Source organism: Hordeum vulgare, chromosome 5H, assembly GCF_904849725.1.
Source record: "Hordeum vulgare subsp. vulgare chromosome 5H, MorexV3_pseudomolecules_assembly, whole genome shotgun sequence".
Taxonomy (NCBI): Eukaryota; Viridiplantae; Streptophyta; class Magnoliopsida; order Poales; family Poaceae; genus Hordeum; species Hordeum vulgare.
This window is the reverse complement of record NC_058522.1, coordinates 472,714,947-472,742,934: the sequence shown is the minus strand read 5'-3', so window position 1 is coordinate 472,742,934 and position 27,988 is coordinate 472,714,947. Positions and strand designations below refer to the sequence as shown.

Below are 27,988 nucleotides of genomic sequence, written 5' to 3'. Positions count from 1 at the left end.
AACGCAGGCGCACGTTTACGATGGCATCGCAGCACAACACAGAGCGAGCCCAGAGCGAACCGTGTCCTCTTATGGCCATGCGCGGGCGGGTGGCCCCTGGCCACTGGCCAGTTAGACGCGATACGATGGAGCACGCACGGCACCGCACGGTCCATGGACCCATCCAACCATCGAGAGAGCTGGACCGGCCGGCTAGCCGCTAGCGTCACTGCTGATTGCAAGGCCGCCTCCTCCGCGACCATATATGCGCGTACGCGAGCGCGCTCGGCGCCTCCAGCCTCCATACAAGCGTTTGACACAGCTCGACGAGAGAGCTTGAGAGAGTGAGCCAGTGGCAGAGATGGAGGAGAAGGCCACTCGTCTTCGTCTGTTCGAGACGGAGACGCACGGGGGGCGCGCGGCGTACAGGCTCCACGCCGTCACGGTGGCCGCGGGGGTCCTCATGCTGCTCTATTACCGGGCGACGCGCGTGCCGGCCGCCGGCGAGGGCAGGGCGGCGTGGCTGGGCATGCTGGCGGCGGAGCTCTGGTACGCCGCCTACTGGGCCGTCACGCAGTCCGTCCGCTGGAGCCCCGTCCGCCGCCGCCCCTTCAAGGACCGGCTCGCCGCCAGGTACGTACGACCACGAACCACGTCCGTCCGCCCGTCCGTGTTACGACCGGCCGACGACCCACGAACGGCATGATCGATCGAGGGAGATGGATGGCACGCGGTTTTCTTCTTCTTTTCTTCTTTGATTTGAAGCAAGAGATAGTGTCATGCAGATGCGCGCAGGCGTACGTACGTGTTTGCGTTTCCCTTGTTAACTACTGTACTACTACTACTAGTCTGGTCCTTAATCCGTACGTAGCTGTGGTGATACGTCGTCGTCGGACCTACTCCTGTTGATGTGGCGACGAGGAGTACAGTACGTTTTTCATCACCGGGAGTGGGAGTAGAGCTTGTGTAGCACGAGCACGAGAGGTCTGCTCGTCATGCCTTGTGTAACGGCTGCCGGGCAGGACAGCTTTGCTTATTTATTACCGTACGTGCGAGGCAGCGGTCAGCCAGAACGGCAGTAATTAATGGCGTCCAGCGCACGGGAAACTGCCTAGCTAGTCAGCACGTCAGCTGCAATGGATGCAGAACAGACGTGTGCTGTCGTGGCATGACAGCACTGCTGGACGCCGGTAGCTACACGACCACACGAGTGCTGCTGCCGCCGCCGCCTCCAGTGTAGCGCGGCGTACCGATTAGTTTTGCTGGCCTCGTGCACCACGCGGTCCACGCCGAGGCGGACTTGCACGGCCGCGTACGTCAACGCCCAAAAACGATCTTTGGTTAATGCATGGACTGTGTGCCAACGAGAAGGCGACATCTCATCAGTTTCATGCACAACAAGATGGTATGAGTTTCTGTTTCTATTTTTTACTTTCCGACAACATTCCTTAATTTCGACAAGATATATGGGAAATACAAGAGCAGTTGGTTAGGACTTCCGGGAAATAGTGCTTCACAACACTGCAACGACTAATGTTTTAAGATTTCTAAGCCAGTTTTTTGGTAGGCTTCTAGTGGTTTTCCACCTGGTGGATATTAAAAAGAGATTACTGCCATCTGATCACTAGTGGACTCGGCTCAAACGACAAGCAGCTGTTCGATTATGTTGCCCCAAGAAAACAAACAATCTAAAGTAATAAGATGCGCAATTTGTCATAATTCGAATGGAACCAGGCCCATAATCTGCAGTTTTGCACAGTACATGGAGGCTTGGACTTCACCGACTGACGTAGAAAGCCAGTGCGATTTCGGGTTGGAAAAACGACTGAGACCGCCAAAGAAAAAAAGTTTGATTACGTGAGAATTAGCAAAGGCGATAAAATATAGCTAATTACTAATGCCACAATATGACACGCTATAGCATATGATTATTTTGAAATCACGGGTTTATGTTCTTATTTGATCAATTAATTTTGTTAAGTCTCAGTCGAACAAGACTTTGTTATGTATGAGTCGATACTATCTTCATGTGATCTTGCATAGAGATTCACACAATTTTTTTTCCTTCTTCTTTTTACAAAAAAAAAAATAAAAAAAAAATGAAACTCCATGGGCATTAGCACCCATGGTTTTATTAATATAGAAGAAGCATCCCTCATGAGAAACCAGAAATTCGTCTCCGACGTGGATCAAACCCTGGTTGCTGGAGACGCCACTGCGTTCCCTTGCCACTAGGCTACAGCCTAGTTCTCCTTCTTCTTTTTACATATTGTATCACTGAGGATTGGTTAAATCGTTGTCGACTGAGACCTAGCTACACCTTGATCAATACACGGCAATAAACTTTAAACATGCCAAAAGCATTGTTAGAGAGGCAAAGATTGCTTTTGACACTAGATTAATCTTGTGAAAATGATGGAAGCTGACGGTGATGTCTGTTAAGCCTGATGTATACAAAAACTCCTAGTAAACTAGAGCAGATGCGTTTAACAAGTCGGGGGTACGACTGAACGACGCATGCCACCCACCAGGTCGAAATCAGCGCGTAACACGCTGCACAATTTAAATTTCAGCACGGTTGGCTGATCTGGCCCAAGCTCCGGGACTCATCAGCTGATAGGCACACGGTCCCATTATTTTTTCTAGGATTTAAAACCCAGTTAACCAGAGACCTGTTTTCAGATACTTCATCATTCAAACACATAGTACTGTATTTGTCATGCTCAGCATTAACACGGTTAACTTCTCATTTGCACAAGGCACGGAGAAAGGCTACCTTGCGTGGACATCTTCGTATGCACCGCGGACCCCTATTCGGAGCCGCCGAGCCTCGTCGTCTCCACCATCCTATCGCTCATGGCGTACAATTACCCACCGGAGAAGTTAAGCGTGTACCTTTCTGACGACGGAGGCTCGATTCTCACTTTCTATGGCATGTGGGAGGCCTCCTTGTTTGCGAAGCACTGGCTGCCATTCTGCAAGAGATATAACATTGAGCCAAGGTCGCCGGCCGCTTACTTCTCGCAGTCCGATGGGCATCAGGAACTGTGCACCCCAAAAGAATGGACATTGATCAAGGTAAGCAGATATTGCAAACACCTCCTTTTTTCAAACAAAAAAAACACGTGCATCAAATGGCTATTGAACAGGGAATGAATTGTGCTGACACGCTGGCCATGACAAGATTATTATGTATATATAGTGCTCAACATTTGGTATGCAACTGATACTGTTTCATCTTTTGGGCAGGACATGTTTGACGAAATGACCGAGCGAATAGACACGGCTGTCATGTCGGGCAAAGTTCCCGAAGAAATCAAAGCAAGGCATAAAGGATTTCATGAATGGAACCAGGAAATCACCTCGAAGAATCACCAGCCAATTGTTCAGGTAGCTTTCACGCCATCGAGAATGGAGCAAAGGTTTCCATGATTTTGGAGTAAATAAATGTCATGGTATTTGGGAGTTTGAAGTTCTAAACTTGTTTTCTTTTGATAGATTCTGATAGATGGCAAGGACCAAAATGCAGTTGATAATGAAGGAAATGCGCTACCAACACTTGTTTACATGGCGCGTGAGAAGAGGCCTCAGCACCACCATAACTTCAAAGCTGGGGCCATGAATGCTCTGGTACTCACTAAACTTTTCCCCATGACACTAAGTAGACAGTTTACTCTAAGCTTTCATAGTTCTTGGCGACATAATAATGAAGTGAATGTGTGCTTAATATATGTTGGTACAGTCTGGAATCCTCAATAGGAAAATAGTCCCTGGGCTGATTGTCACTGGATGTGTTCGCAACGAGATGTGTGCCAGAATCAATTAGAAAATGTTGATTGATGCCCCATTATTCCCTTACCAGATGTCTACAGTATAAAGCAACACAAAGCACAAGGACTACATGCCTCTCGTCGCATTGCTCAAGTTAGGCGTGCTGGTTCTAGTATGCATTCATACGAGCAGCCCCTGCAATCAAATCAATGTCTGCTGCACAACGCTGAAATCCAAGTTTCTAGCCGGTCTACTTTTATATACACACAAATATAAATAGATGTTCTCTGCTCATCTTCTAGTAGTGACTCAAAAGACAGAGTAAAATCCAAAATAGTCACCATGTTCATGGATGCATACAAAGTTACAAACACAATTGCCAATGCATGAAGGCAAAGGTATATTTGGCATCACACATCGAATACTTTTTTTTTAGGAAGACAGTAGGTTTCCTTACTGTTTTTTTTAAATTGTGGGTTTTTGCTTTACAAATGCTGTAAAGAAGCTAGCTAATACCATACACCCAATGTAAGCACTCGGTGTGATGCACTGATTCCAATATGTTCTTCTGCCTTCCGCAAAATAGAAGAGAGTGAGAGTAGCTTCACAACACACTAACTTAAGCTTAGCGGAGTGGAATCAATGTCTTTAAGTATCCTTCAATCCCGATGTATAGGGTTTGCGTGTGCTTCTAGGCTAATGATTTGACTAATCAAATACCCTGTCATATGAACCACAGTGTTTAACCATGGTATGTGTTGCACAAATCTCTATGTATAATTGAACGGTACATGAAACGAGGGGATCTATCCCCCCAGGGTAGGAAATCCACACTCATCCTCAATAACATCATGGCCAATTAGATGACAATTTTATTCCATGAAAGGTTGCAATGCTTTCGTCATAATGGACTTAAATAAAATGTGTCAATTTTCTACTGAAATGCAGATAAGGGTATCATCAGTGATAAGCAACAGCCCTATCATCATGAATGTGGACTGTGATATGTACTCCAACAACAAAGATGCGGTCAGAGATGCGCTGTGCTTCTTCCTCGACGAAGAAACAGGTCACAAGATCGGATTTGTGCAGTACCCTCAGAACTACAATAATCTGAGCAAGAACAATATATATGGGAACTCCCTCCATGTCATCAATGAGGTCAGCAGTGCCAAATTGTAACTTCAGTTACATTCTCATGTTCTCCATAGTCCACATATATTATATTATTGGCACTAACATGGCTACTTCAATCTAATAGGTTGAGATGGGTGGTATGGACAGTTTGGGCGGCCCTCTGTATATTGGCACCGGATGTTTCCACAGAAGGGAGATCCTTTGCGGCAGGAAGTTCACCAAAGACTACCAGGAAGACTGGAATGCAGGAATCAAGGACAAATTACAAGAGAGCATAGATGAGACTGAAGAGAAAGCAAAGTCTTTGGCAACCTGCACATATGAACACGGCACGCAGTGGGGAGATGAGATTGGGGTAAAATACGGTTGCGCAGTGGAGGATGTGATCACCGGATTGGCAATACATTGCAGAGGATGGGAGTCGGTCTACAACAATCCTGAAAAACCAGCGTTTATGGGTGTTGGTCCAACAACGCTTGCTCAGACGCTACTGCAGCACAAGCGATGGAGCGAGGGTAATTTCTCGATTTTCCTTTCCAGGTACAACGTCTTCTTGTTTGGGCATGGAAAAACCAAGCTACGGCATCAGATGGGCTACCATATCTATGGACTGTGGGCACCTAATTCACTCGCTACACTGTATTATGTTATCATCCCTTCACTGGCCCTCCTCAAAGGCACCCCCCTTTTCCCAGAGGTAAATGGTTCATACTACGGAAAAGCCTCACCTTGGTTGCATATAGGGGTATATGTTTTGTATTGAAAAACTGATGCAATATTCATGTGTCATTCAGATTACAAGTCCATGGATCGCACCCTTCGTATATGTCTTCTGTGTGAAGAACATGTACAGCCTATATGAGGCGGTCTCATCTGGAGACACACTGAAAGGATGGTGGAATGGACAGAGGATGTGGCTGGTTAAAAGAATGACCTCGTACCTCTTTGGAGTCCTTGACAATCTCCGGAAGTTGCTTGGACTGTCGAAGATGACATTTGTGGTTTCACCTAAGGTGAGCGATGAAGACGAGTCCAAGAGGTATGACCAAGAGATTATGGGATTCGGGTCGTCGGAACCGGAATATGTGATCATCGCGACTATCGCGTTGCTCAACCTTGTTTGCCTGCTGGGAGGGCTAAGCAAAGTCATGAAAGGTGGATGGAATGTACACCTGGATGCACTTTTCCCCCAGCTCATTCTCTGTGGGATGGTGGTGATCACCAGTATCCCATTCTATGAAGCAATGTTCCTGAGGAAGGACAAAGGCAGAATACCATTCCAAGTTACACTAGCTTCTATTGGCTTTGTGATGTTGGCCTTACTGGCTGCAATGGTTTAAGGCCCAACAAGAAGCACAGTGTGTGATTAGGTACTCAAGTTGGTATGGTTTATGGTTCTCTCGAAACACATGATCTGATAGTTTCATGTGCAACTGTATTCATATGTGGCTATCACCAGGTTGGGCAGAGGCAATTTGCGTAAGCCCTTCGACTCAGGATTAACCATGGATCAAATTACCCCTGTGAAAATTAAAATACCCAAACAGAAAATGTCAAGAAGGCCAATGCAATTCAGGACAGATCTAACTTAATCTCCTCTAGCACTAGTAAAATCCCAGTGTGGGAGCAACTTGTGCAGAATCAGGGCTTTAGGTGGACACATGAATACATAGGATCCAATCGTCTGCACCATTGCATAATGAATGAGCTGTCCAGATTTAGCAAGGTGGACACATGGACATTTCGCTTAAACCCTCTATTTTATCCACAATGCTGCACCTAACTCCTTCTCATCCCACCTGTGCCCGCCTCAAATTATGATCCCCTTTCAACCACCTCTCCATCTCTTGTATCCTGTCATTTCTTAGATCTTGCCAACGAGAGCGCTAACGAAGAAGAAACTCTTCACAATAATTAAGCAAAGTTGTGCCAATGAAAATAGTTTCACAATACACTTTTTTCTATATTTTCTTACCAACATATTTGTGTGAATATTAACTATGAAAGTAACTTGTTGAAGATTGTGCAGTGCCCAAAATCACCAAATCTATGTGAATCGAAATAGTAGAGATTTCTTCACGAAACATTTTACTGTGGAGCAACTTGTATAGGATCAGACCATTAGGTAGATACATAGGATCTAGACATTTGGACCATTGGACAACGATCCTAATGCAGAGACAAAGGAAGGTGGCACTGGGTTGTACATATCACATTCGAATCAATGAGTGTTCTCACTGTGGCTTTTAGATCTTTCTCTCACTTAGTTTTGTTGAATGAGTGTAAGGTGCCTGTTGTATATTGCACTCTATGACCAATTTGACGTGTCCAAAGCTGTCTCCATAATTTCCCCCGTCCAGAACATTTCAAACACGAATTACACATGAAATTAACCCTAGTGTGATATACAATATATTACATGCATATTACTCCCTCCGTTCTTAAATATAAGTCTTTTTAAGGTTTCACTAACGGACTGCATACGGATGTATATAGACACATTTTAGAGCGTAGATTCACTCATTTTGCTCCGTATGTAGTCTCTAGTGAAATCTCTAAAAAGACTTTTATATTTAGGAACGGAGGGTGTACATAAGATTTAACAAGTTCCATCCAAAATACTCAGAATTTAACTTAACATGACTAAACTAAAACTAGGCTAAGTAGCGCACGACCACCTCGTATGCATGGCCTCCAAGCCCACCGGCACCGCGGTATTCGCCGCCATCTGAGTCGTCATAGTCCCGCCAATGGAGGTTACAACCCCAACCATCACGGCATCCGTCCACGGCCAGGGCATCGCGCTCACGGCGCACACGCTCGGCCGCCTCTTCCACCTTGGTTCACTTCCTGTTGGCTCGGAGGCAGATCGAGCACTCGGTCTCGGCCAGCCCAACACGGAGGAGCTGCTCGTTAAGACAACGCCAACAGAGACAAACCATCTTATTGGTGGTCTTGCACCGGTCGGAGCCCCAAGCCTCCACGACGACCTAGGGCGGCGACACGTCGGTCTTGGCAAACACCGCCAAGCGCTGCAACCGGTGCCGCTCTGGCACGCCTCCGCCTTGGTGAGGCATCTCACCACCCCCCGACAACGAGGATGATGCGCACGCAAGTCACCATTGCTCAGATAGTAGTTGAGGCGGCTGAGCAGCTTCAGCTGGGATGACTCTTGCTTCACTAAGGTCGGGCACCATTTGGCATCCGGGTGGAAGGGACGACTGCATGTGGGGTCCGATCTGGACATCGCGGTTGCATAGAGGGGATGACTGCGCCAGACCCTAGTTGATCATCGAGTTTCGCAGTGCGATCTGCATATTCTAATGGAACTCGCCATACATCGCCGTTGTGGCGGCTCCTTCGCCGAGTCCTCGTCGCAAGCTAGGCCTAGTCGATCTCCGCCCCGTCAACCCGATTCTCCTTCACAACGGACGAAGATGGACATGGCGACAAGGGGCATCGCCACATATTGGATCCGGAGCTCTCCTTGGATCCGGAGTCCTGGCATGGCGGAGGCTGCATTAGCCGCCGAGCAGCCACCATGCTCGGGTGCGCTCCTTCTCCTCGGACATCTTATTACCCATCATGGTGGCCATTGAAGGTGCGACATATTTGGGAGAAGGGGAGGACTGGCTGAGGATAGGGTTTGGGAGGGGAGGTTCACCGACTTTAAAGCTACTTTATTACTTTATTACTGGCTGAGGATAGGGTTTGGGAGGAGAGGAGGATCACCGATTCAACGGGTTAACCGGTCATGCAGGTCCGTACTCAGACGGCAAGAACATTGACGTCTCCCATGCAAACCAGACGTTACAGACGTTGGCATCATTAAAAAAAAATCAGATTTGATTTTTTTCAAATAAGATCAATTTCAAAATTTGTTAAGCCAAAAGGTTATAAAAAAAAATGTCCGTGTCACCGTGTAGGGGAGTGTGCGTGGGGTGGGTGGTTGGGCGGGCACTCGAGTCCACCAAACCATTGGAGCGTGAGGTGGGTGAGGTCCACGCCTCCACCTGGTCGGCTGCACGCAACAGCTACAGGAGTTCCAGATCCTCCCGAGCAGGCCCCTCACTACATGCGTGTGCTCCTGCCCATCATCATCTACAGGAGTCCCGAGGCAGACACAACACCAGGCCGAGAGAGCGACAGCGCGAGCGTGGGAGATGGAGAGGACTAGTCGTCTTCGTCTGTTCGAGACGGAGACGCGCGGTGGGCGTGCGGCGTACAGGCTCCACGCCGTCACGGTGGCCGCGGGGATCCTCCTGCTGATCTACTACCGGGCGACGCGCGTGCCGGCCGCCGGCGAGGGCAGGGCGGCGTGGCTGGGCATGCTGGCGGCCGAGCTCTGGTACGCCGCCTACTGGGCCGTCACGCAGTCCGTCCGCTGGAGCCCCCTCCGCCGCCGCCCCTTCAGGGACAGGCTCGCCGCCAGGTCAGTACGCACGACGTCATCCCCCGGTGGCTGTATGCTCCGGCTGTGTCGTGACAAAAAAAATGGGTTGTTTCCCAAAATTTCAGATTTTATATGCGTATATATTTGACATAGACAGACTGTTAAAAGCCAAACTAGTCCTGCGATGGTGATGGAGCTGACAGTGACGCCTATTTGTTTTTTTTTTGGGGGGGGTTTTAGGACAAGTAACGCCTGCTGTATTTGTTAGTCTACTGTGAGTTTGTGACCATAGCACCCACCAGGCCAATAATGTAAACAGTGAACATGCTTTTTTTAGCAAAAACGATGAACGTGCCGCGTATTTCAGTACTACTAAAGTTGGCTGATTTTTTTCTAGCTCCTGGACTCAGTTAGGTACACACGAGCCAACTGTAACAACTCACAATAACGAATCACATATATTCAAGAAAAAAAATGTACCAGGTTCAACAAAACACAACGGACAGTTTCTAAGGGTGTTTTGCATAGGTATTCTAATTCTCGTAATTTAGTATTCCCTCTGTTCCTAAATATAAGACTTTTTAGAGATTGTACTATAAACTACATACGGATGTATATAGACATATTTTAGAGTGTACATTCACTCATTTTGCTCCGTATGTAGTCTTCTAATGAAATCTCTAAAAGGTCTTATATTTTGGAACGGAGGGAGTATAAGTCTTTTTAGATGTTTTAATAAAAAACTACATACGGATGTATATAGACATATTTTAAAGTATAGATTCATTCATTTTACTCCGTATGTAATACCCTAGTGGAATCTTTAAAAATACTTATGTTTAGGAGCGAATGGAGTATTATTATATACTTGTAATTATCTTCAGCGTTATTCCTAACTCTCTAAAACAACGACACTTATTTTAGAATGGATGGAATATCTTTTACTCCTTATGAACACGATACTTGAGTGCACTGAGAATCTGCATTAGGCTGGCTTTTTTTTTTTTTGAAACGAGGCAAAAGCTTTGCCTTATATTGATAAAGAAGGAGCAAGAACAACAGCAAGGTGGGGATGGCTTAGGCCATCCCAAAGGAAAAGGAAAAAACAAAAACAACAAACAGATCAGCCCACAAGATCCGCCAGGTTTTTTGCTCCCGCTAGAATCCAATCTTTTGCTACCTCTCTTATCTTGTGCATGACCACCACCGGCAGAGAGGATTTCTTGTTGAAGACTCTCTCATTTCTTTCCTTCCAGATTTCCCAGGTGATGAGCATGATAGCCGTTTTTAGACCTTTGGGAGAGGAAGAGGGCGACCTAGCTAAGGCCTGCCAGTAGTCCACCACCTTGGGGCGACCAGAGCCCATGCTAAGCAGTAATTCCGGGCAGGAGAGCCAGGATGCCGCCGCGGACCAGATCCTCTTGGAGTAACGGCATTCAAAGAGCATGTGTCTCGCCGTCTCAGGGGAGCACCGGCATAGCTGGCAGGAGGGCTGGTGTGGCCATCCACGTTTGGCCAGGCGATCCGCGGTCCAGAGGCGATTTTGGACGGCGAGCCAAGCGAAGAAGCGGCATTTGGGAGGCGCCCACGTTTTCCAGACAATCGAGCCGAAGGAGCAAGGCAGCGCGGTCATGAACTGCGCCTTATAGGCGGAGCTCGCAGAGTAGCATCCATTTGGGGAGAGGGTCCAGATGATGGAATCTTCTATATCTGGGGAGAGCTGGATATCTGAGATGAGATCCCATAGCTGGACGAACTGGCCAATGTGCACTTAAGACTTAGGCTGGCTTTAAAGTGACGCAGCCAAAGAACAGAGCCGTCTTTCTGTTAACAAATTAGACAAAAGTGCACTTAAGACTTAAGTATCGTGTGGTATGGAACTCATTGGCTACCATCTTGTCAAAGTAAAAGATATTAGGAATCTCGATGATGCTTTTGATTTGTGAACTTGGAGTCCAGCACAAAGGTTTCTATTCTATGGTACAATGGTAAAAAGCAAATGATCAGATTGTTGAGAATTATGATTGCCAAGATAGAAGACATATTATCAACGGCAAAGGGCTTACATTGATGATCAGACATCACTAACTTAGAAGGTGAATAAATAAGCTGGACCAAGAGGCCTTTTCTCTATAAACAAAAGAAGGTAGATAGTTTTTTTTTAACACTCAAGGTAGATAGATGATAAAGGTAGCAAAAATACAAAGGTGAACATATTGGTTCCACACACATCCACGTGAATAGTAAAATCAGAAAAAGAATACTAGAAGAAATAAAAAAATTATGAAATTTTGGGGCATCAAATTTGGTCGACCATTCTACTCATGTGAGAAGTTTCGTGAGTGAATGACACCCGTGGTATTCTTAGTGAAGAAAATACAATAAGGTTCTTACTATTCATTCAAACAGTGTTTATAATAGCATTGATTTTGTCATTTTGCCTAGAATACTACGGATGACATTTCTTCGTGAAACTTCATACGCGAATATACCGGTCGACTACAGAAAAAACAGTTTTATTTTATTTTTTCTAGTATTTTCTGAATTAACTATTCATAAGGGGTTCCTGTGGAACCATGTTCCAAAAGTCCGTAAAGGTAGGGACTAAATCAAGGGATAGTTTCTTGTAAGAATAAGTCCATTTTAACAGCTCCACTCTTTCCCGACTCTGGAATAAACCCTCAACTAATAAACCAGGTACTTCAGACTCATTCATGTCAAAGCTGGGTCCAAAAGTAGGGACCTGTTTTGATAGTTTAAGGGTGTCAAGTGTACGGTGTTACTGCTTTAAGACATGTGTTACTGCTGAGGATTAACACAGTTACTATGTCATTTGGAGAAGGTACGGAGAAAGCCTACCTTGTGTGGATATCTTCGTATGCACCGCAGATCCACACTCAGAGCCACCAAGCCTTGTCATCTCTACCGTCCTATCGCTCATGGCATACAATTACCCAGCCGGAAAAATTAGTGTGTACCTTTCTGACGACGGAGGTTCGATTCTCACTTTCTATGCTCTGTGGGAGGCCTCCATATTTGCAAAGCATTGGATACCATTCTGCAAGAGATATAACATTGAGCCAAGGTCACCAGCCGCTTACTTCTCAGAGTCAGATGGGCATCAAGATTTGTGCACCCCAAAAGAACGGTCTCTTATCAGGGTAAGCAGATTTTCCAAACTTCTTTTTTTTAACACATGTAATCAAATGGCTATTGAACAGGGAACGGCATGGCACACACATGTGACTAGATAAGATACTTAGTGCTAAGTGCAGTCTGTCCTTGGTGCTCAACATTTGGCATGGCAACTGAATTTTATTAAAATTTTGGGCAGGAGATGTATGAAGATATGACTGAGCGAATTGATACGGCTGTTTCGTCAGGTGATATTTCGGAGGAAATCAAAGCAAATCACAAAGGATTTTATGAATGGGGCCAAGAAAATACCTCAAAAAATCACCAGCCAATTGTCCAGGTACCTTTCATGCTCTCCAGATCCGAGTAAAGGATTGCATGATTCTGGAGTAAATAACTTGCATGCTACATGGGAGTTTTCCAGTTCCAAATTTCTTTCTTTTGCTAGATTCTGACAGAGGGAAAAAATGCAAATGACGACGAAGGAAATGTGCTGCCAACACTTGTGTACATGGCACGTGAGAAGCGGCCTCAACACCACCATAACTTCAAAGCTGGGGCGATGAATGCTCTGGTGCACTCACTGACCTTGCCCCATCATATACTAAGCATACAATTTATTGTTAAATTCTGTAGTTTTCATTAGCTCATTTCTTATACTAATGCAACATATTGGTTGTAACATATTCATTTTCAATTTGGAGGTTCTAGTGAACGGTGATGTTAGCAAGAGTAACCAAATTCGCAAAATGTTGTCATGCAATTTCTTGTCCTTGGAGAAAATTGTACTACCACCGAGTTTTTTCGAGAAAACGCAAAAGACTTTTGCGTTTCATTGTATTGAAAAGATAGGGTTTAGGTTACAATTCTCCTAGGAGGTGGTTACAGGGCCAGGAAAAGAAAAAGAAAATCAGTGAACATCCCAAGTCTGCGGGATCGCGGCTTTGAGGCCTAGCGCGCCTGCCCTGGCCCAAAGCGTCGCTTCCTCCTTGATCTTCGCAATCAAGCTCGTGGTTGAGGGTCGTTCATTGTCAAACACGCAGCCATTTATGTGTTTCCATGTCATCCAAGGTACGAGCAGTGTCATTGATGTGAGTCCTTTGCGCATAAGCGTCGGCGCGGCTCGTCTCGCGGTGGACCACCAAGCATTGAGCGATTCCTCGCCATCAGGTGGGCGACAGGGGATCCTTAGCCAGGCCAGTGTCTCATGCCATACTTGTCGGGAGAATGGGCAGGCGAGGAGGAGGTGGTGCATAGTTTCCGGTTCTTGGTCGCAGAGGAGGCATCGTGGGTGGTGCTGCAGCCCTCTCCTGGCTAGCCTGTCTGCCCAACAACGATCGAGCCGGGCGAGCCAGTGGAAGAAGCGGACCCACGGCGGCGCCCAACACTTCCAGGTGAGCTTCCAGGCATCGCATGGGATGGAGCCGTGGAAAGTGGCCTTGTAGGCCGATTGCGCGGTGTAAGTGCCGCTAGTGGTCCACTTCCAGATCAAGCGATCAGGCTCAGCAGAGAGTGCCGCGGGTTCGATCTTGTGCCATAGCTGAAGGTATTGTCCAACCTCTTGGATCCCAAGCACACCATGGATATCACGTGCCCACTTATGAGCCTGCAGCCCATCGGCCACAGTTCGCATCTTGCGGCGGTGTTTGGGGATGCATGCATATAGCTGGGGTGCGATTTCTCGGATGGCATGCCCCTCCAACCATCTGTCCTCCCAAAAAAGGGCCTGCTGGCCGTTGCCGAGCTGCATGGTGGTGGAGGCGAAGAAGAAGTCGCGCTCCTCCGTCGAGAATTGTAGGTCGAGGCCGCTCCAGGCTCTGGTGCTGTCAGTGCGACTAAACCAGAGCCAGCGCAGGCGCAGTGCCAGGCCGGAGCGCTCCAGGTCCCGGACGCCGAGGCCACCCAAGGAAATTGGCCGCGCGACGCGTTGCCAATTGACATGGCAGTTACCGCCCTGGGCATTGGCGCGCCCCGCCCACAGGAACCCTCGCTGGATTTTCACCAGCGCTTGGACTGTCTTCTTCGGTGGAGCTAGCACGAGGAGCTGGTGGATAGGGATCGCGCTCAGGACGGCTTTGACGAATGCGAGGCGACCCGCCTTGTTCATGAGGTGTGCCTTCCAGCACGGGAGCATACCGGCGGTCCTGTCGACAACGGGCTGTAGCTGGGCAGCAGTTGGGCGCCGTAGTGTCAGTGGGATGCCCAAGTAGGTGATGGAAAGGTCCACGATGGGGCATCCCAGCAGGTTGACAACAGGCGTGGCTGTGGCGGGGTCGCAGCGGATCAGCGTGGCCGTGCTCTTCAGGAAGTTAACCTGGAGTCCAGAGGCGCGCCCGAAGAGTTGCAGGATGCTCTTTATCACCTCGATGTCGTTGTGCGAGGGGTGGCATAAGAGGATCACGTCGTCGGTGTAGAGCGAGACGACGGGGAGTGAGCGGCGGGGGTGAAGTTGCCATAGGATGCCGAGCTCGGTGGCGCGGTGCAGCAGGCGCCCCAGGGTGTCGACCGCGAGGACGAAGAGCTGGGGCGACAGGGGGTCGCCTTGTCTCAGGCCGCGACGGTGCCAGATTGCAGGGCCAGGCGCGCCATTCAAGAGCACCTTGGTGCTGGCTGTGGAGAGGAGGATCGCTAACCAGTCCAGGAAGCGATTGCCGAAGCCGTATTGGCGCAAGACCTCGAAGAGGAACGCCCAGCTGATCGAGTCGAAGGCGCGTGCCAGGTCCAGTTTCAGGAGCACGCGCAGGGCTCCGAGTTGGTGTAGCAGGCGCGCAGATTGCCGGACGAGGACGAAGTTGTCGTGCAAGCTGCGCCCAGGGATGAATGCGTTCTGGTTCGTGCTGACGAGGTCATTGAGCTTGGGGGCGAGGCGAAGAGACAGGGCCTTAGCAAAGACCTTGGCCACGAGGAGAGCCTGGTTCATGGAGAGCCTGGTTCATGGAGCCTGGTTCATGGTTCATGGAGAGCCTGGTTCATGGAGAGCCTGGTTCATGTAATCGGCAAGGCCAGCTGCATCCGCGCGCTTGGGAAGCAGTGTGAGGAGAGCCTGGTTCATGGAGCTGAAACCGCGCCCCCTTAGCGCGTATAACTGCTGGAAAACGTCGAGGAAGTCCTGTCGAACGGTGGGCCAGCAGGTGTGCAGGAACTCGGCAGTGTAGCCATCTGGGCCTGGCGCCTTGCGCGCCGGCAAGCGCTTGACCGCCTGCCAAATCTCTTCTGCGCAGAATGGCGCATCAAGGTCGGCCAGGTCAACCGGCGTGATGAGGTCTGACAGGTCGAGGGTGCACTCTCGGTGCACTGTGGAGCCAAGCAAGTCGTCGAAGTGCGCAAAGGCCAATGCTGCCATGTCGCTCAGGCTGGTGACCGTGCCATCGGCCACGGCGAGGCTGTGAATCCTGTTCTTCTGCTTCCGGTATGTGCATTGGCGGTGGAAGAATGATGTATTGGCGTCGCCGTCTTTGAGGAACGCGACGCGTGCGCGCTGGCGGGCGATGGAGCGCTCGAGGGAGGCGAGGCCAAGGTAGGATGCTTTGATCTGTCGGCGGAGCCAGTCCTCATGCGGGGAAAGCATCCTGCTCTCCTGCGCAGTATCGAGCTTGAGGAGGATTTCTCTAGAAACTGCAAGTTTCAGGTGCACGTTGCCCACAGTTTTGGAGCTCCAGCTCGTCAGCTTTCGTGCAGTAGCTTGCATGCGAAGCATGAGGCGTCGGAAGGGATCGTCGTCGTGGACAGAGACCCAGGCCTCCGCAACTATGTCCTGGAAGCCATCCAGACGAGTCCAGAAGTCCTCGAAGCGGAAGCGCCGATGGGCTGGCGCAGCCGGGGAGCAGTCGAGCAGGAGAGGGCTGTGGTCGAAGACGACCGAGGCGAGGCAGCGCAGGTGGCACTCGCCGTGGAGCTCCTCCCAGTCTACAGTGCATAGGATTCGGTCCAGGTGAACAAGTGTCGACGGCGATTGCCCGTTCGACCATGTGTAGCGGCGTCCATTGAGGTAGATCTCTTTGAGCGCTAGGTCATTGAGCACGCGACGGAAGCGGCCCATCATCCGGCGGTTGACGTTGCCATTGTTCTTGTCTTCGTCCCGGTAGATGAGGTTAAAGTCGCCACATAGCATCCACGGACCAGGGCACTCGATGCGGGCGTCACGGAGTTCCTGCAGGAAGGCGATCTTGCCAGCATCGTCTTGCGGGCCGTAGACGGCAGTGATCCACCAGGGAGTGCTAGCTCCGGCCGTGGTGGAAACTTTAGCAGATAGCGTATTGGCAGTGAAGGAGGGATCAGTGATGACCACCTCGCGGCTTTTCCATGCCAGCAGGATGCCGCCCCGGGTTCCAACCGCGGGGAGGTAGACTTAGTCATCGAATTCCGAGCCTAGGGTCTCGAGGACAATCGACGAACAGATCAATTCCATCTTCGTTTCTTGAAAGCAAGCGATGGAGGCAGTAGTGGTTACAAGCAGAGATCTAATGGCGAGGCGGCGGGCGCGCATGTTCAAACCACGCACGTTCCATACAAGAATCTTGGGGCCGTAATTCATGGGACAAGGTATCGACGGGAGGGCAGGCCGTAGGGCGCGGCTACGCCTCGATCGGGCTGCCCGCGATCACCGTGGTGATCGGCGCCGTTGTGGGATTGGAGGGGAGCTCACGATCAACCAGCGCGGCTATGGCGGCGAGGACGGTGGTGGGGAGCGGGGTGGCGAAGAGCCCGTCGTAGGTTTGCATCTCGGCGTCGGTGATCCTCTGATTGATCCCGACGATTCCCAGTGTGTGCAGGATGTGGACTTGTGCACGCCGCTCAGCCGTAGGGGGGGCGGCTACCTTGCATGGCACAGATGATGCAGAACGCCCGCGACGAGGGGTGGAAAAGCTTGGCGGGCGGCCACGCTGCCTCTTTCCTGGGGTCGGCAAAGCTGCGCAGAGCTGCCTGGATGCTGCAGCTAGGAAGTCGCCGAGCGTCAATGCCGTGATGGGCGCGGTGCGCGGGCGGGAGCGGCGCATGGTGATCGGAGGCGATGCGAATCGTGCAGGGGATCCCAGAGTGGGCCTTCCGCTGGTGTGGCCGGACTGTGGGTTGTCCAGCAGAGGCGGCGTGGTAGGCCTGGTGCTTGGGCCGCTCTGGGTCGCGGGCTGTGTCGTGGTGGGGCTACCAGCGCGCAGGCACGTCCCAGCGGAAGCATCCAGAAGATCCTCGTGTGGCGGGGCATGATCCGCGTTTTGAAATACATTCGCCTTTTCCCGCGCATTCTCCCACGGTGGGCTGGTTGGCGCCGTAGGTTGGTCGTGGGTGGGCCATGCCGCTGCAGGGGCTGATGCAGGGGGAGCAGGGGAAGTGTCATCTTGCCGGGCCAGCAAATTTGCATCAGGGCCCAGCGGCAGAGCTAGGGATCCCACAAAAAGCGGCGGAACCGGCTGGGCAGGAGGGGCTGGCGCGTCGCTACGCGGTGTCTCGTTGTGCGCCACGACCGCATCGTGCAACTGTTGATGCGAATCTGCGCTGGGGTCCTGGCCAATGACGGAACCCAGCGAGCAATCCTGGCCCGCGGGGGTCATGAGGGTGGGCTCCACCACTGCGGCTTCCGATCCTGTCGGCCCGGGGATTGTTGGCAGCGTCGGTTTGACCGCTTTATCCAGCGCTTTTGCAGGAGGCTGATGTGGGCGGTTGGTACGACGGGCCCCGCGTAGGCCAGGCCATGGCCGGATGATGCGGAACGGCCGGGGCACCGCAGGGCGCGCGGCCGTACGCCGGGCATCACCGTTGGAGGTCCAACCAGCCACCATGGCGATGTTGTCGGCACGCTGCGGGCGCGGGTTGCGCGGCCAGGGGAGGTCATCCATTTGCATGCCGTCGGCGCGGCCGGCAGGGGTTGAGCCGGTGCGACGTCTCTTTCGACCGCGGCGGCGCTGGCGGGCGCGTCTGGCGGGGTCGTCGTCGCGGCGCTCATGGCCACCGCCCTGGCCATCATCGGGGTCATCCGCAGGGGTGGCGCTGCATCGCGCTGGTGCGTCGAGCTCGACGCGAGCGAGCGTGATGAACACCGGGTACGAGAGGGTGGAGATGGCCGGGGCGTCCGACTGGTGGCGTGAGGGGTGCATCTCGACGATCTCCAGGATGGCGTGGCGGCGAATGCTTGCCGGGTCCGCGGTGCGTGCAGAGAGCCGGAACGTGGCGAGATCAGCGCGGGAGCGCGTGCTCGGGTGAAGCCTCTCGATCCAACAACAGCTGCCCAGGATGTGCTCCGCCGTGGATAGGTGCCAGGCGTGGGCGGGGATCCCGCGGAGCTCAAGCTCAACGCGGTATGCCAACCTGCCGGAGCCGGCATGTGCAAGCTTGCATCATGGGCGCAGCGAGAGGGAGAAGTGGGGGCCGGAGATGAAGTGGACACCGGCAAGGCGGTCCTTGAGCTCGCGGGAGGCGAGGACGATGAGGAAGTCTTCCGGGCGGTGGAGGTGCACAGAGAAGTCGTCGGGGTGCATGTCGAGGGACGCGTGCAGCAGCTCGGACACTTCTTCCGCGGAGACGGCGGGCCGCGTCCCGGTGATGGTTGCCACCATGGCTCGGCGCAGGACGCCCTCCGTCTCCTCCATCTCAACGGAGCGGGCGAGGATGACCCGCACCGCAGCGGACGAGGTCTCGGGACGATCCGGGGTCTCCATGGGGGGGAGCAGCGGCGGTGTGGTGGTCGCCACGGTGCGCAGCGGCCACAGAGTTGACACGCTAATGATCCATTTCGTGTCACTGGATCATCTGTTAACAGAGAGTTGAGGAAGTGTAAAAATCTCCACTTCTTGGCATTTTGTGAAATACATGCAATGATGTAAGCTTAAATATGTTGGTTTTAGATATAAACAATAACTTACTCACAACTGCTAGTCATTTTTTTCTCGAACGCGCACCCAAGTGCACATCTTTTGTATTAGAAGAAACACCAAGATGGTGTCGGTCTTACAGTGAAAACAAGCAAAAGCTAAACGGACACCAAGGCACAAAAGACAGGGCAAAATGAAAAAAAAAAAAACTTATTCACAAGTGTTCCATTAAAGGTTTGAATGCTATGACCATAATGAGTATTTCTAAATGTATCAATTTTTCTACTGAAATGCAGATAAGAATATCATCAGTGATAAGCAACAGCCCTATCATCATGAATGTGGACTGTGATATGTATTCCAACAACTGCGATACAATAAGAGATGCATTGTGCTTTTTCCTTGATGAAGAAGTTGGTCACAAGATTGGATTTGTGCAATTCCCCCAGAACTATAAAAATTTGACCAAGAATAATATATACGGGAACTCCCACCAAGTTACCAATCAGGTCAGCGGTGTCAAACTGTAACTTCAGTTTCATGTTCTCTATAATATGAGCAATCATTATGCATGTATGTTCTACCACTAACATAGCTACCCAATCTAAAGGTGCTGATGGGTGGTATGGACAGTGTGGGTGGTCCTATGTATGTTGGCACTGGATGTTTCCACAGAAGGGAGATCCTTTGCGGAAGGAGGTTTACCGAAGACTACAAGGAGGACTGGAACGGAGGAATCAAGGACAAAACACAAGAGAGCATAGACAAGATTGAAGAGAAAGCAAAGTCTTTAGCAGCCTCCACTTATGAACATGACACACAGTGGGGAGATGAGGTTGGGATAAAATATGGTTACCCAGCAGAGGATATAGTCACCGGACTGGAAATACATTGCAGAGGATGGAAGTCAGTCCACAGCAATCCTCCAAGACCAGCATTTCTGGGTGTAGCTCCAACAACACTTGCTCAGACACTACTGCAGCACAAAAGATGGAGCGAGGGTAGTTTCTCGATTTTTCTTTCAAAGTACTGCCCCTTCATGTTTGGGCATGGAAAAATCAAGTTACGGCATCAAATGGGCTACTCAATCTATGGATTATGGGCACCCAATTCAATCCCTACACTATATTACGTTATCATTCCTTCACTAGCTCTCCTCAAAGGCATCTCCTTGTTCCCAGAGGTAATGTTTCATAATAGGAAAAGCCTCACTTTAGTTTCATATCCTTTCTATTAAAACCAATACGATCTTCCTGTGTCATTCAGATTACGAGTCCATGGATCACACCCTTCATATATGTCTTATGTGTGGAGAATATGTATAGTCTGTATGAGGCATTATCATGTGGAGACACATTGAAAGGATGGTGGAACGAACAAAGGATGTGGATGGTAAGAAGAATAACCTCATATCTCTATGGCTTGACTGACACTGTCCGGAAGTTACTAGGACTGTCGAAGATGACATTTGCAGTTACATCGAAGGTAAGTGAAGAAAATGAATCCAAGAGATACGAGCAAGAAATCATGGAATTCGGGTTATCAGCTCCAGAATATGTGATCATTGCAACTGTCGCATTACTCAACCTTATTTGTCTGGTTGGAGGGCTTAGTCAAATTATGACAGGTGGCTGGAATGTACTCTTGAATGTATTTTCCCCCCAGATCATTCTTTGTGGAATGCTAGTGATCACCAATATTCCATTCTATGAAGCAATGTTCGTGAGGAAGGACAAAGGCAGAATACCGTTCTCAGTTACATTAGCTTCTATTAGCTTTGTGATATTGGCCCTGCTGGTACCAATAGTGTAAGGTCCTACAAGAGGCATTGATGTCTAACAAAGTAGCATATATTTATGGAATTATGGTTCACTTGAAGTACACTTCATCTGATAAACTTCTAGACATACTTCTATGTATGATCATCTACCTTGAGATTATCACTTGGTACTGCACAAGAGACATAATACATAACAAACACACTTTATCAGGGAATTTCACTAGGGCCTACCTAATACAGATGCTCAGGTATCGACCAGGCACAACTCCAGGTATATCTAGCTCGCAACACACATTATCGTGGCACTCAACATCAAAATGGTGGAGCGTGCCTATAAGGATGACCTCAGCATTACTGTCTATGATACAACTTACTATATGCAGTCCAAGAAGCAAGATGGACCGCAGAGCGCAGAAGACTACCCCCTTCTAAAAACTGTAAATAGGAAAGGTAATTTTTAGAGCATGTGTCGATAAACATCTTGAAGGGGAAATTCAGTTCATATAAACATTAGGAACTATATTTAGTTTTTGGTTCTGCTTATCACATGCTCACCTAGTTGTACGAGTCCTAGTGCATTGACCGGACAAGACGAGCAGCAAATGCCCCATCCAGAGAGTGCTTAGTTGGACTTGAGGAATAGAAACCATCACCTGTGATGAATTCTGCAGGAACATATCCATGTACACCCTGTAGGGTAAACTCCTGTAGCATATCATAGTAAAATGAATATACAACATGATTAGATGTCAGTAAATGTTGTCTAACATGCAATAATCACTGAGTAAGAAAAGGATAAAAACAAAAATATTCCATTGCCATTCTTTTGATTGTATATATGTAGAACTGATTTGACGGACAGTGAACATAACCAACCAGTAAGGTTGCAGAGATGATATAGATTATAACCCTCGTTTTATCTGTAACTGAACAGTCTATATCATTGTTAAACCTGAAATGGTAGGGCTTACATATAGTAGGAATGACAGCAACTTTCAGTTGTTAGATAAGGATTGAAGTTCAGTTCATGCTAAGACTAGAAGACGACTAGAAGTTTGGTGATAATAATACTTGGGAGAATGCTTAATAGTACCAAGTTACCAACAGGACCCCAAATTGTAAGGACAAACATATTGCCTATATCAATTGAACTTTGAGTTTGTATCTTTGGTGATGGATCATGAATAATTTAAATATGAACTCGTACCGGATGCCTCTGAACAAAATCAGTAACCCGGTTCTCATTTTCTTCATGATCAATGGAACATGTACTGTAGATTAGTACGCCACCAGGTTTTACCAACCTGCAAGTAAAGTCATTGAAAGTAATCTTAGATGCTGTCAATATGAATTTGCTTGCACAAATTTTTTAACTTGTAACAATAAGAATCTCACAATGACGCTGAATCAAGGAGCTCATCTTGCAAACACACCAACTCCTCCAGATCTTCAAGTTGCCGATTCCAACGCAAGTCTGCCCTCTTGGGAAAAGAAAAGGTGACTTTAGTTCATCACAAAATTTGCCAACTTGTACTTCCAGATTCGGATAAGTGCAATGCTCTGTGATGGAAGTTCTCGAAAAAAAGTGAACTTGATAAAGAGAGTTACCTTGGAAAGGACACCCAGCCCAGAGCATGGAGCATCCAATAATACCTTGTCATATTTGGTAGTGCTTTCCTTCTGCAATACAAGTCTACATGTGCATAAATTTTCAAAAAAAAAAACATGTGCATAAGCCTCCTTGCCATATGTTTGGATAAAACATTAACCATAAGTCTGTAACGGTCAATAGGCATATTCCTGATAAATATTTCCACTGGAGGTGCATTATTCTTGGATATACGGAACTTTCTCTTTCTGCTTTTTATGGACTAGTAACTATGAAGTTCTTGCAAACTTACAGCATATAGTCGAAGATCACCATGGATGTCAGTGATTATATCATCAAGATTGTGGCACTTTGCTGCCTCCATGAGAATTCTCAAGCGGCCTTTGTTTATGTCAAGAGCCGATACCTTCCCTGTATAATAGTACATGATCAAGTCAAGTATACTATGTATTCCATACTTAGAAGCTCGCTCCGCATCGATGACATAATGTGTTAACAAGATCAGATCTGGTAAAACTTAACTATTCTGGACCTGTGAGTACTATTTTCTTGTTGGTGTTGAGTGTATAATTTCACAAATGCTAGTTTTCAGTGGAGATGAAAGAATGAAGAATTTTTATACCAGATAACCATTAAATAGCATCGGATGTTACGTTTGAAGGACATAAACGTAATAAATTGATTGATTTATATCTGACAAAAAGTTAACAACGGCAGCCACTGGCATACGTTACTGGGTCATAACAACCAAATCTACCTGCGGTGCGCGGCACCCCGAGCAGGTTGTCAAGAATAACATGTGAAATGTGATTCATTTGAGCATTTGCTCATAAGTTTTTTTGCAAAAATCATAGCATGCTAACAGAACACATTATAGATGGATGGCCAGAAAGGAAAAGATAGACACTAGCACAAGATCTCACAGTTCTCCAGTTGCAATATCAACAAAAGATTGAACTCCCTCATTTCAATCTCTCACCTTGTCCTGCCAGCCGGGATGCCATGAACAAAGTCTTCCCGCCAGGTGCAGCACAACAATCCATGATTGTTTCCCCAGGTTGCGGATCAACCACAGACACAACAAAACCTGCAATAGGTTCTGTAAATCTTAGTATGGGTTATCTATAGGATCTTCAATGAAACTTGCTGTTGTTACCAAAATTTGGAACCGTATAAGGAAAAGGGGTAAATACTTAACGTAATGGAGTATAAAGCATAATAGTGAATAGTTCTTTCTACATCAGCATGTAGTCATAGTGAAAATCATTTGAATATCATGATCCCATTTACAATAAATAAAAGGTGGTCAACAAGTAACGTTCACGACTTGCCTGCACTCTCATCCTGCACGGCACACATGCCTTCTTTCAGTAATCCAGCTTGTAAGACTGCCTGCAAGGAAGAAATTAAGATATCAAGATACCAGCCAGTATCTCGGGAGGCATTATAAGAAAAGGTGCAGACCTAATGCAATATTCCAATTAAAAATCACTAGAGTTTCTTATGGATTAAGGGCAAATTGGGGAGACTGCGCACACAGATGCTGCATAGGTTACTTCTTGAATATGAATGAAATTGTATGATACACAACTAAAATTTTCCAAAATGAAATGTATGGTGGGTTATAGTGCTTTGCATTCCATAGTAATAGCATCAAAATAATATCTAAAGACACCAGACGTATAACACTATCCTTTCCTTTCTAGCTAATAGTATCAAAATGCAGCATTTCAGTTTTATTTCTTAAACATTCATTTTTAGTAGCTCTCGGCGTCTCACTTCCTTGGACTGAAGTCAAGCATGGTATCTGTCTAGATCCAATTTAGAAGGCTTTGAATAGTGCTATTTATAAGCATCCTAAACAGATTGTGTTTAAAAAGAAATTAAGAGGATATGAATAGAACAGATTGGTCTGGCAAACACCAGTTGAGCAGTGATCACGGAATTAACTATTCAGCTTCCTTACCTGCATGCCCTCACGAATGCGGACAAATTCATCCATAATTGACTTTTCATAGTGAACCTACACAAGAAAATCAAGTGATGAAACCCAATGCAAATAATCAAGGCAGAGTATGACCCCAACATGACTACTAAATTGGATAAATCCTATGTAGCTAAATAGCATGGCTCTTATATTTTTCCTACCTTAGTCATGAATAGGATGGAGTACTAAGAATTATCTTAAGTACCTGCAAATCTTCCAATCGGGTAACAAGATCATCCCTTGTGTAGCCATTTGTTGTGTTCACCCTATGGCACAAAGATCAGTCAATCAGAGAAACCCATGCATAAAAAGAGCAGCGGAGCAGGTAATTTGCAATTCGCAGAAGAGCACGCTTAAGAATTAAAACCTTAGACTGAAATAAGGGTCACTGTTATTCCAGTTCATCAATTTTAGAGCTTCTTCTTTTCCAAGAAATCGAATCCACCTTCTCACCATCCACTGCAGAGCAGAAAACATATTACAGTTTTCTTTTAAGATGCATATTACAGTTTACAAAACATGTCTACCAATCTTCTATATTATGCTCTTAAGAAATGTCAGAAACAGCAAGTACATTGAAGTCCCCACAGGTACATTACTCCAGTTAACAAGGACATTGGTTGATAACAGGCATGAGTTCAAGTGGAATGTTATCAACAGAGCAGTAAATCTACTGATTGTACAAACAAAAATTTGATGCTTTAAAAAATTAAAACAGAAGTCAACTAAGTTTAGGAAGTAAAGCAAACTTACAACATGATGAGAACTAAAGCTTAGGAAGTAAAGCAAACTTACAACAGGATGAGAATAAATTATGGAAAGAGCACGAGCTTGGGCACGATCATCACCTTCTATCTTTGGAAGAGGAAGAGAATCTGTCTCCTAATTATAAAAGCAAAACAATGACGTTACAGGCTTACAGCATAACCCTACTGATAAGTCTGAGTAGACCAGGTTTTACCTTCAGTAACAGAAGTTTACGCAGAATCGCATTCACCATGTTCCCAGCACCGGGCCTTAAAGCTACTTTTGCAAGCCTTACGTTCTAAAATTCGGTTTGCAAGACACATTATCAGGTTCCTTTTGAAAATAAAGCGAATATATTGTCTGGTGACATTGGCTTCAGACTTTAGTAGAACTGACAACAATAATATAATACTACATGTCAACCTCAAATAATGGACACACCAAGTTTGAAAACCACCATCTAACAAAGACCAGTAACAAAGTAGATCTTCAGGATATTAAGATAGGAACGTAACCACATCATCCTTTTGGGGGTTCGGGTGTAGCATACTGGCTATTGTCGTAATAATTTATATCCAGCATGCCAACTACCAGAGAACAGAAACACAACCATCTACATCATTTAACTTTAGTGTTATGAAATGATAAGAAAAAGAGCTCAGTATCACATGCCCACATTTTTCTTTGGAACTTAAATAAACAGGAAGGAAACCACTTTAATTAAGCAATACCAGTTGCCACATTTAACATTCTGGTCAACCAAAAACCAAACGAAGGGGTAACTTAATTCCAGTACATGTTAAATACTATCAACATACCTCATCAACGACAGCATAAGCTGGTACGTTAAGTTTGAGAATTTCATAGAAGCCAATTCGCAATATCTGAAATCAGAAGTATTAACCTCAAATATTTTACAAGCAGTAGTAAACTTCTACAATAGGTATTCAATGAGATTATATACTGTATAAGAAATATAGGACAAACCTGCAGCAGCAGTGGTTCCATGTTGCTGAACACCTTCTCTTCACTACAGAGTGACATGATAAGATAATCAATGTAGCGTTTCCAACGTACAGTTCCAGCTACTATGACAGTAACCTAACAATCCAACCATAAGAGAATCAAAAGGTTTGAATTCCGACACAGGCATAGACAAGCTGTCTTAGGTGTGCTGTACTGTTACAGTGTTGCTGAGCCATTTGTGCAATATGTTCATCATGACACCCTATATCACAGGTAGAGTGATAAAGAAAATGAAGAAACAAAACTGACAACTAGTTAGCTATGTGTTCATCAAATATAAATAACATCATTATGTTGCTGCAATAAAAGAGTCATTTCTCTCACAGCATCACATTCATATTTCCCAGCAATAACCCAACACAGTGTAAGTGCCCGTAACAAACTGAAATTCATAGACAGAACAAACATTTCAACATGTGAAATATATGAATTTTACCAATCTTATATCCCTGTCATCCAAATGCCGTGTACTGAACCCTAACGTCCTTTCTACATAGCCCATCTCATTTTCCCCAGAATCGTTTGCTTTCTCATTTAAAAGATCAACAAACGCCTTCCCCTTATCAGCTCTTAGCAACCTCACTGCTGCAACTGCTCCAACATGGCAACAACACAAACATTACGAATGATTAAAATAATTCCAATCAATTAGATCATCGCCAGAGATTCATACAAGTAAGGCAAATATGATTAGCAAAATAAAAAATCATAACATCAACATTTTACCTGCTCTGTGATGAGAAACCTCGAAATTAACAATTGGAACCTTACTCGTCCCTGCGTAAACACAGAAAATCCCTGTTATGCTAGGTGAGGCCCTTTGGTTATTTACTCTTTCTTGCACATATAAAATAGTTTATCACCGTGTGCATCACGATGATGCAGAGGCCTCCTTTTGGGAAAAGAATGTATATAAAGTTATATGAATAAGGGGTAACAGGCGTCAGGGATAAAATACAGCAATTTACCGCCATAGCAGCATTTTGTTACCTGTTCGTCGAGGTGGAGCCTCCGGATCATCGCGCTTCCAGGCCCCGCCCCTCCCTTCAGAAAAAGGAGGAAATTCACGGCGATTCATCAGATAAGCAGCCTGCGGAGCAACTGACCGAACAAACAGCAAAATTAAGCCGCGACATCGGTTCCCCCCACTGTACCTGCCCTGCTCGGAGGCGCTCCCGCGTCGTACCTCGAGGCCCTGCTCCTCCCTGCCCAAAACACGCACGGCGAAACAGTCCCCCGATTAGCCCCGCGCAAAACAACAGCCTGCGATTCCACGGAGGAATGCGGAGTACCTGGCGCGGCGGAGCTGGCGTCCGCGGAGAGGAGGAGCGGCGAGCCCGCCCGCGCGCGGAAGTGCGAGAGGGGGAGCGCCTTTGCCTCCATTTCTGCTGGGGTTTTGGAGGGAGGGAGCGGAGTGGAGGGAGAGAGGGGACAGGGAGACGAGGAACGAACGAAGGCGACGGAAGAGGATAATATGAAGATGGGCCTGGGCCGGGCCTCGTGGAGGTCCTGTTGGACTTTGTTCTCTCTATCGTCTACTCAATACAGCTGATTCTCAAAATTACCCCTTAAAAAATGATTCTCAAAATTGCCTCGAAAAAAATGATTCTCGAAATTG

At 47.5% G+C, this 27,988-nt stretch overlaps 3 protein-coding genes across 5 annotated transcripts; 2 read left to right on the top strand and 1 right to left on the bottom strand.

Annotated features, from left to right (window-relative positions):
- The first annotated feature begins 132 nt into the window (after positions 1 to 132).
- LOC123399155 (cellulose synthase-like protein E6) lies at positions 133 to 6,383 on the top strand. Its single transcript, XM_045093580.1, has 7 exons — positions 133 to 612; positions 2,739 to 3,057; positions 3,229 to 3,369; positions 3,478 to 3,609; positions 4,699 to 4,911; positions 5,012 to 5,584; positions 5,682 to 6,383. The coding sequence occupies exons 1-7, from the start codon at positions 341 to 343 to the stop codon at positions 6,225 to 6,227; spliced, it is 2,196 nt and encodes a 731-aa protein (XP_044949515.1). The 5' UTR covers positions 133 to 340; the 3' UTR covers positions 6,228 to 6,383.
- LOC123399157 (probable ribosomal RNA small subunit methyltransferase B) lies at positions 2,230 to 27,811 on the bottom strand. 3 transcript variants are annotated; one of them, XM_045093583.1, is made up of 20 exons: positions 27,663 to 27,811; positions 27,525 to 27,575; positions 27,361 to 27,414; positions 27,097 to 27,147; positions 26,807 to 26,961; positions 26,332 to 26,445; positions 26,163 to 26,228; positions 25,559 to 25,642; positions 25,393 to 25,479; positions 24,965 to 25,056; positions 24,803 to 24,863; positions 24,577 to 24,633; positions 23,942 to 24,002; positions 23,590 to 23,697; positions 22,903 to 23,021; positions 22,610 to 22,681; positions 22,397 to 22,482; positions 22,209 to 22,305; positions 21,557 to 21,706; positions 2,230 to 3,024 (listed from the first exon to the last, which is right to left on the bottom strand). In XM_045093583.1, exons 1-19 carry the CDS (start codon positions 27,751 to 27,753, stop codon positions 21,572 to 21,574), a joined length of 1,641 nt encoding a protein of 546 aa, XP_044949518.1. In that variant the 5' UTR covers positions 27,754 to 27,811; the 3' UTR covers positions 2,230 to 3,024; positions 21,557 to 21,571. The 3 variants fall into 3 exon arrangements, with proteins under 3 accessions (XP_044949518.1, XP_044949519.1, XP_044949517.1); XM_045093584.1 differs by lacking the exon at positions 2,230 to 3,024 and adding an exon at positions 12,251 to 12,338; XM_045093582.1 differs by lacking the exon at positions 2,230 to 3,024 and adding an exon at positions 21,056 to 21,436 and having other exon boundaries at positions 27,663 to 27,809.
- Positions 8,840 to 21,102, top strand: LOC123399156 (cellulose synthase-like protein E6). The gene is made up of 7 exons (XM_045093581.1): positions 8,840 to 9,319; positions 12,123 to 12,441; positions 12,615 to 12,755; positions 12,864 to 12,989; positions 19,518 to 19,730; positions 19,832 to 20,404; positions 20,488 to 21,102. Exons 1-7 carry the CDS (start codon positions 9,051 to 9,053, stop codon positions 21,031 to 21,033), a joined length of 2,187 nt encoding a protein of 728 aa, XP_044949516.1. The 5' UTR covers positions 8,840 to 9,050; the 3' UTR covers positions 21,034 to 21,102.
- Positions 27,812 to 27,988: the final 177 nt, after the last annotated feature.

What these genes read in the sequence shown, in the direction of transcription:
- LOC123399155 (XM_045093580.1), top strand. Translation starts at nt 341, where the DNA reads ATGGAGGAGAAGGCCACTCGTCTTCGTCTGTTCGAGACGGAGACGCAC. An exon ending in CCCTCCATGTCATCAATGAG is followed by an intron (nt 4,912 to 5,011) that starts GTCAGCAGTGCC and finishes TCAATCTAATAG; the next exon opens with GTTGAGATGGGTGGTATGGA. An exon ending in GCACCCCCCTTTTCCCAGAG is followed by an intron (nt 5,585 to 5,681) that starts GTAAATGGTTCA and finishes TGTGTCATTCAG; the next exon opens with ATTACAAGTCCATGGATCGC.
- LOC123399156 (XM_045093581.1), top strand. Translation starts at nt 9,051, where the DNA reads ATGGAGAGGACTAGTCGTCTTCGTCTGTTCGAGACGGAGACGCGCGGT. An exon ending in ATCACCAGCCAATTGTCCAG is followed by an intron (nt 12,756 to 12,863) that starts GTACCTTTCATG and finishes TTCTTTTGCTAG; the next exon opens with ATTCTGACAGAGGGAAAAAA. An exon ending in CTGGGGCGATGAATGCTCTG is followed by an intron (nt 12,990 to 19,517) that starts GTGCACTCACTG and finishes ACTGAAATGCAG; the next exon opens with ATAAGAATATCATCAGTGAT.
- LOC123399157 (XM_045093583.1), bottom strand. Translation starts at nt 27,753, where the DNA reads ATGGAGGCAAAGGCGCTCCCCCTCTCGCACTTCCGCGCGCGGGCGGGC. An exon ending in ATGACAGGGATATAAGATTG is followed by an intron (nt 26,446 to 26,806) that starts GTAAAATTCATA and finishes TTGGATTGTTAG; the next exon opens with GTTACTGTCATAGTAGCTGG. An exon ending in ATTTTGTTCAGAGGCATCCG is followed by an intron (nt 21,707 to 22,208) that starts GTACGAGTTCAT and finishes GATATGCTACAG; the next exon opens with GAGTTTACCCTACAGGGTGT.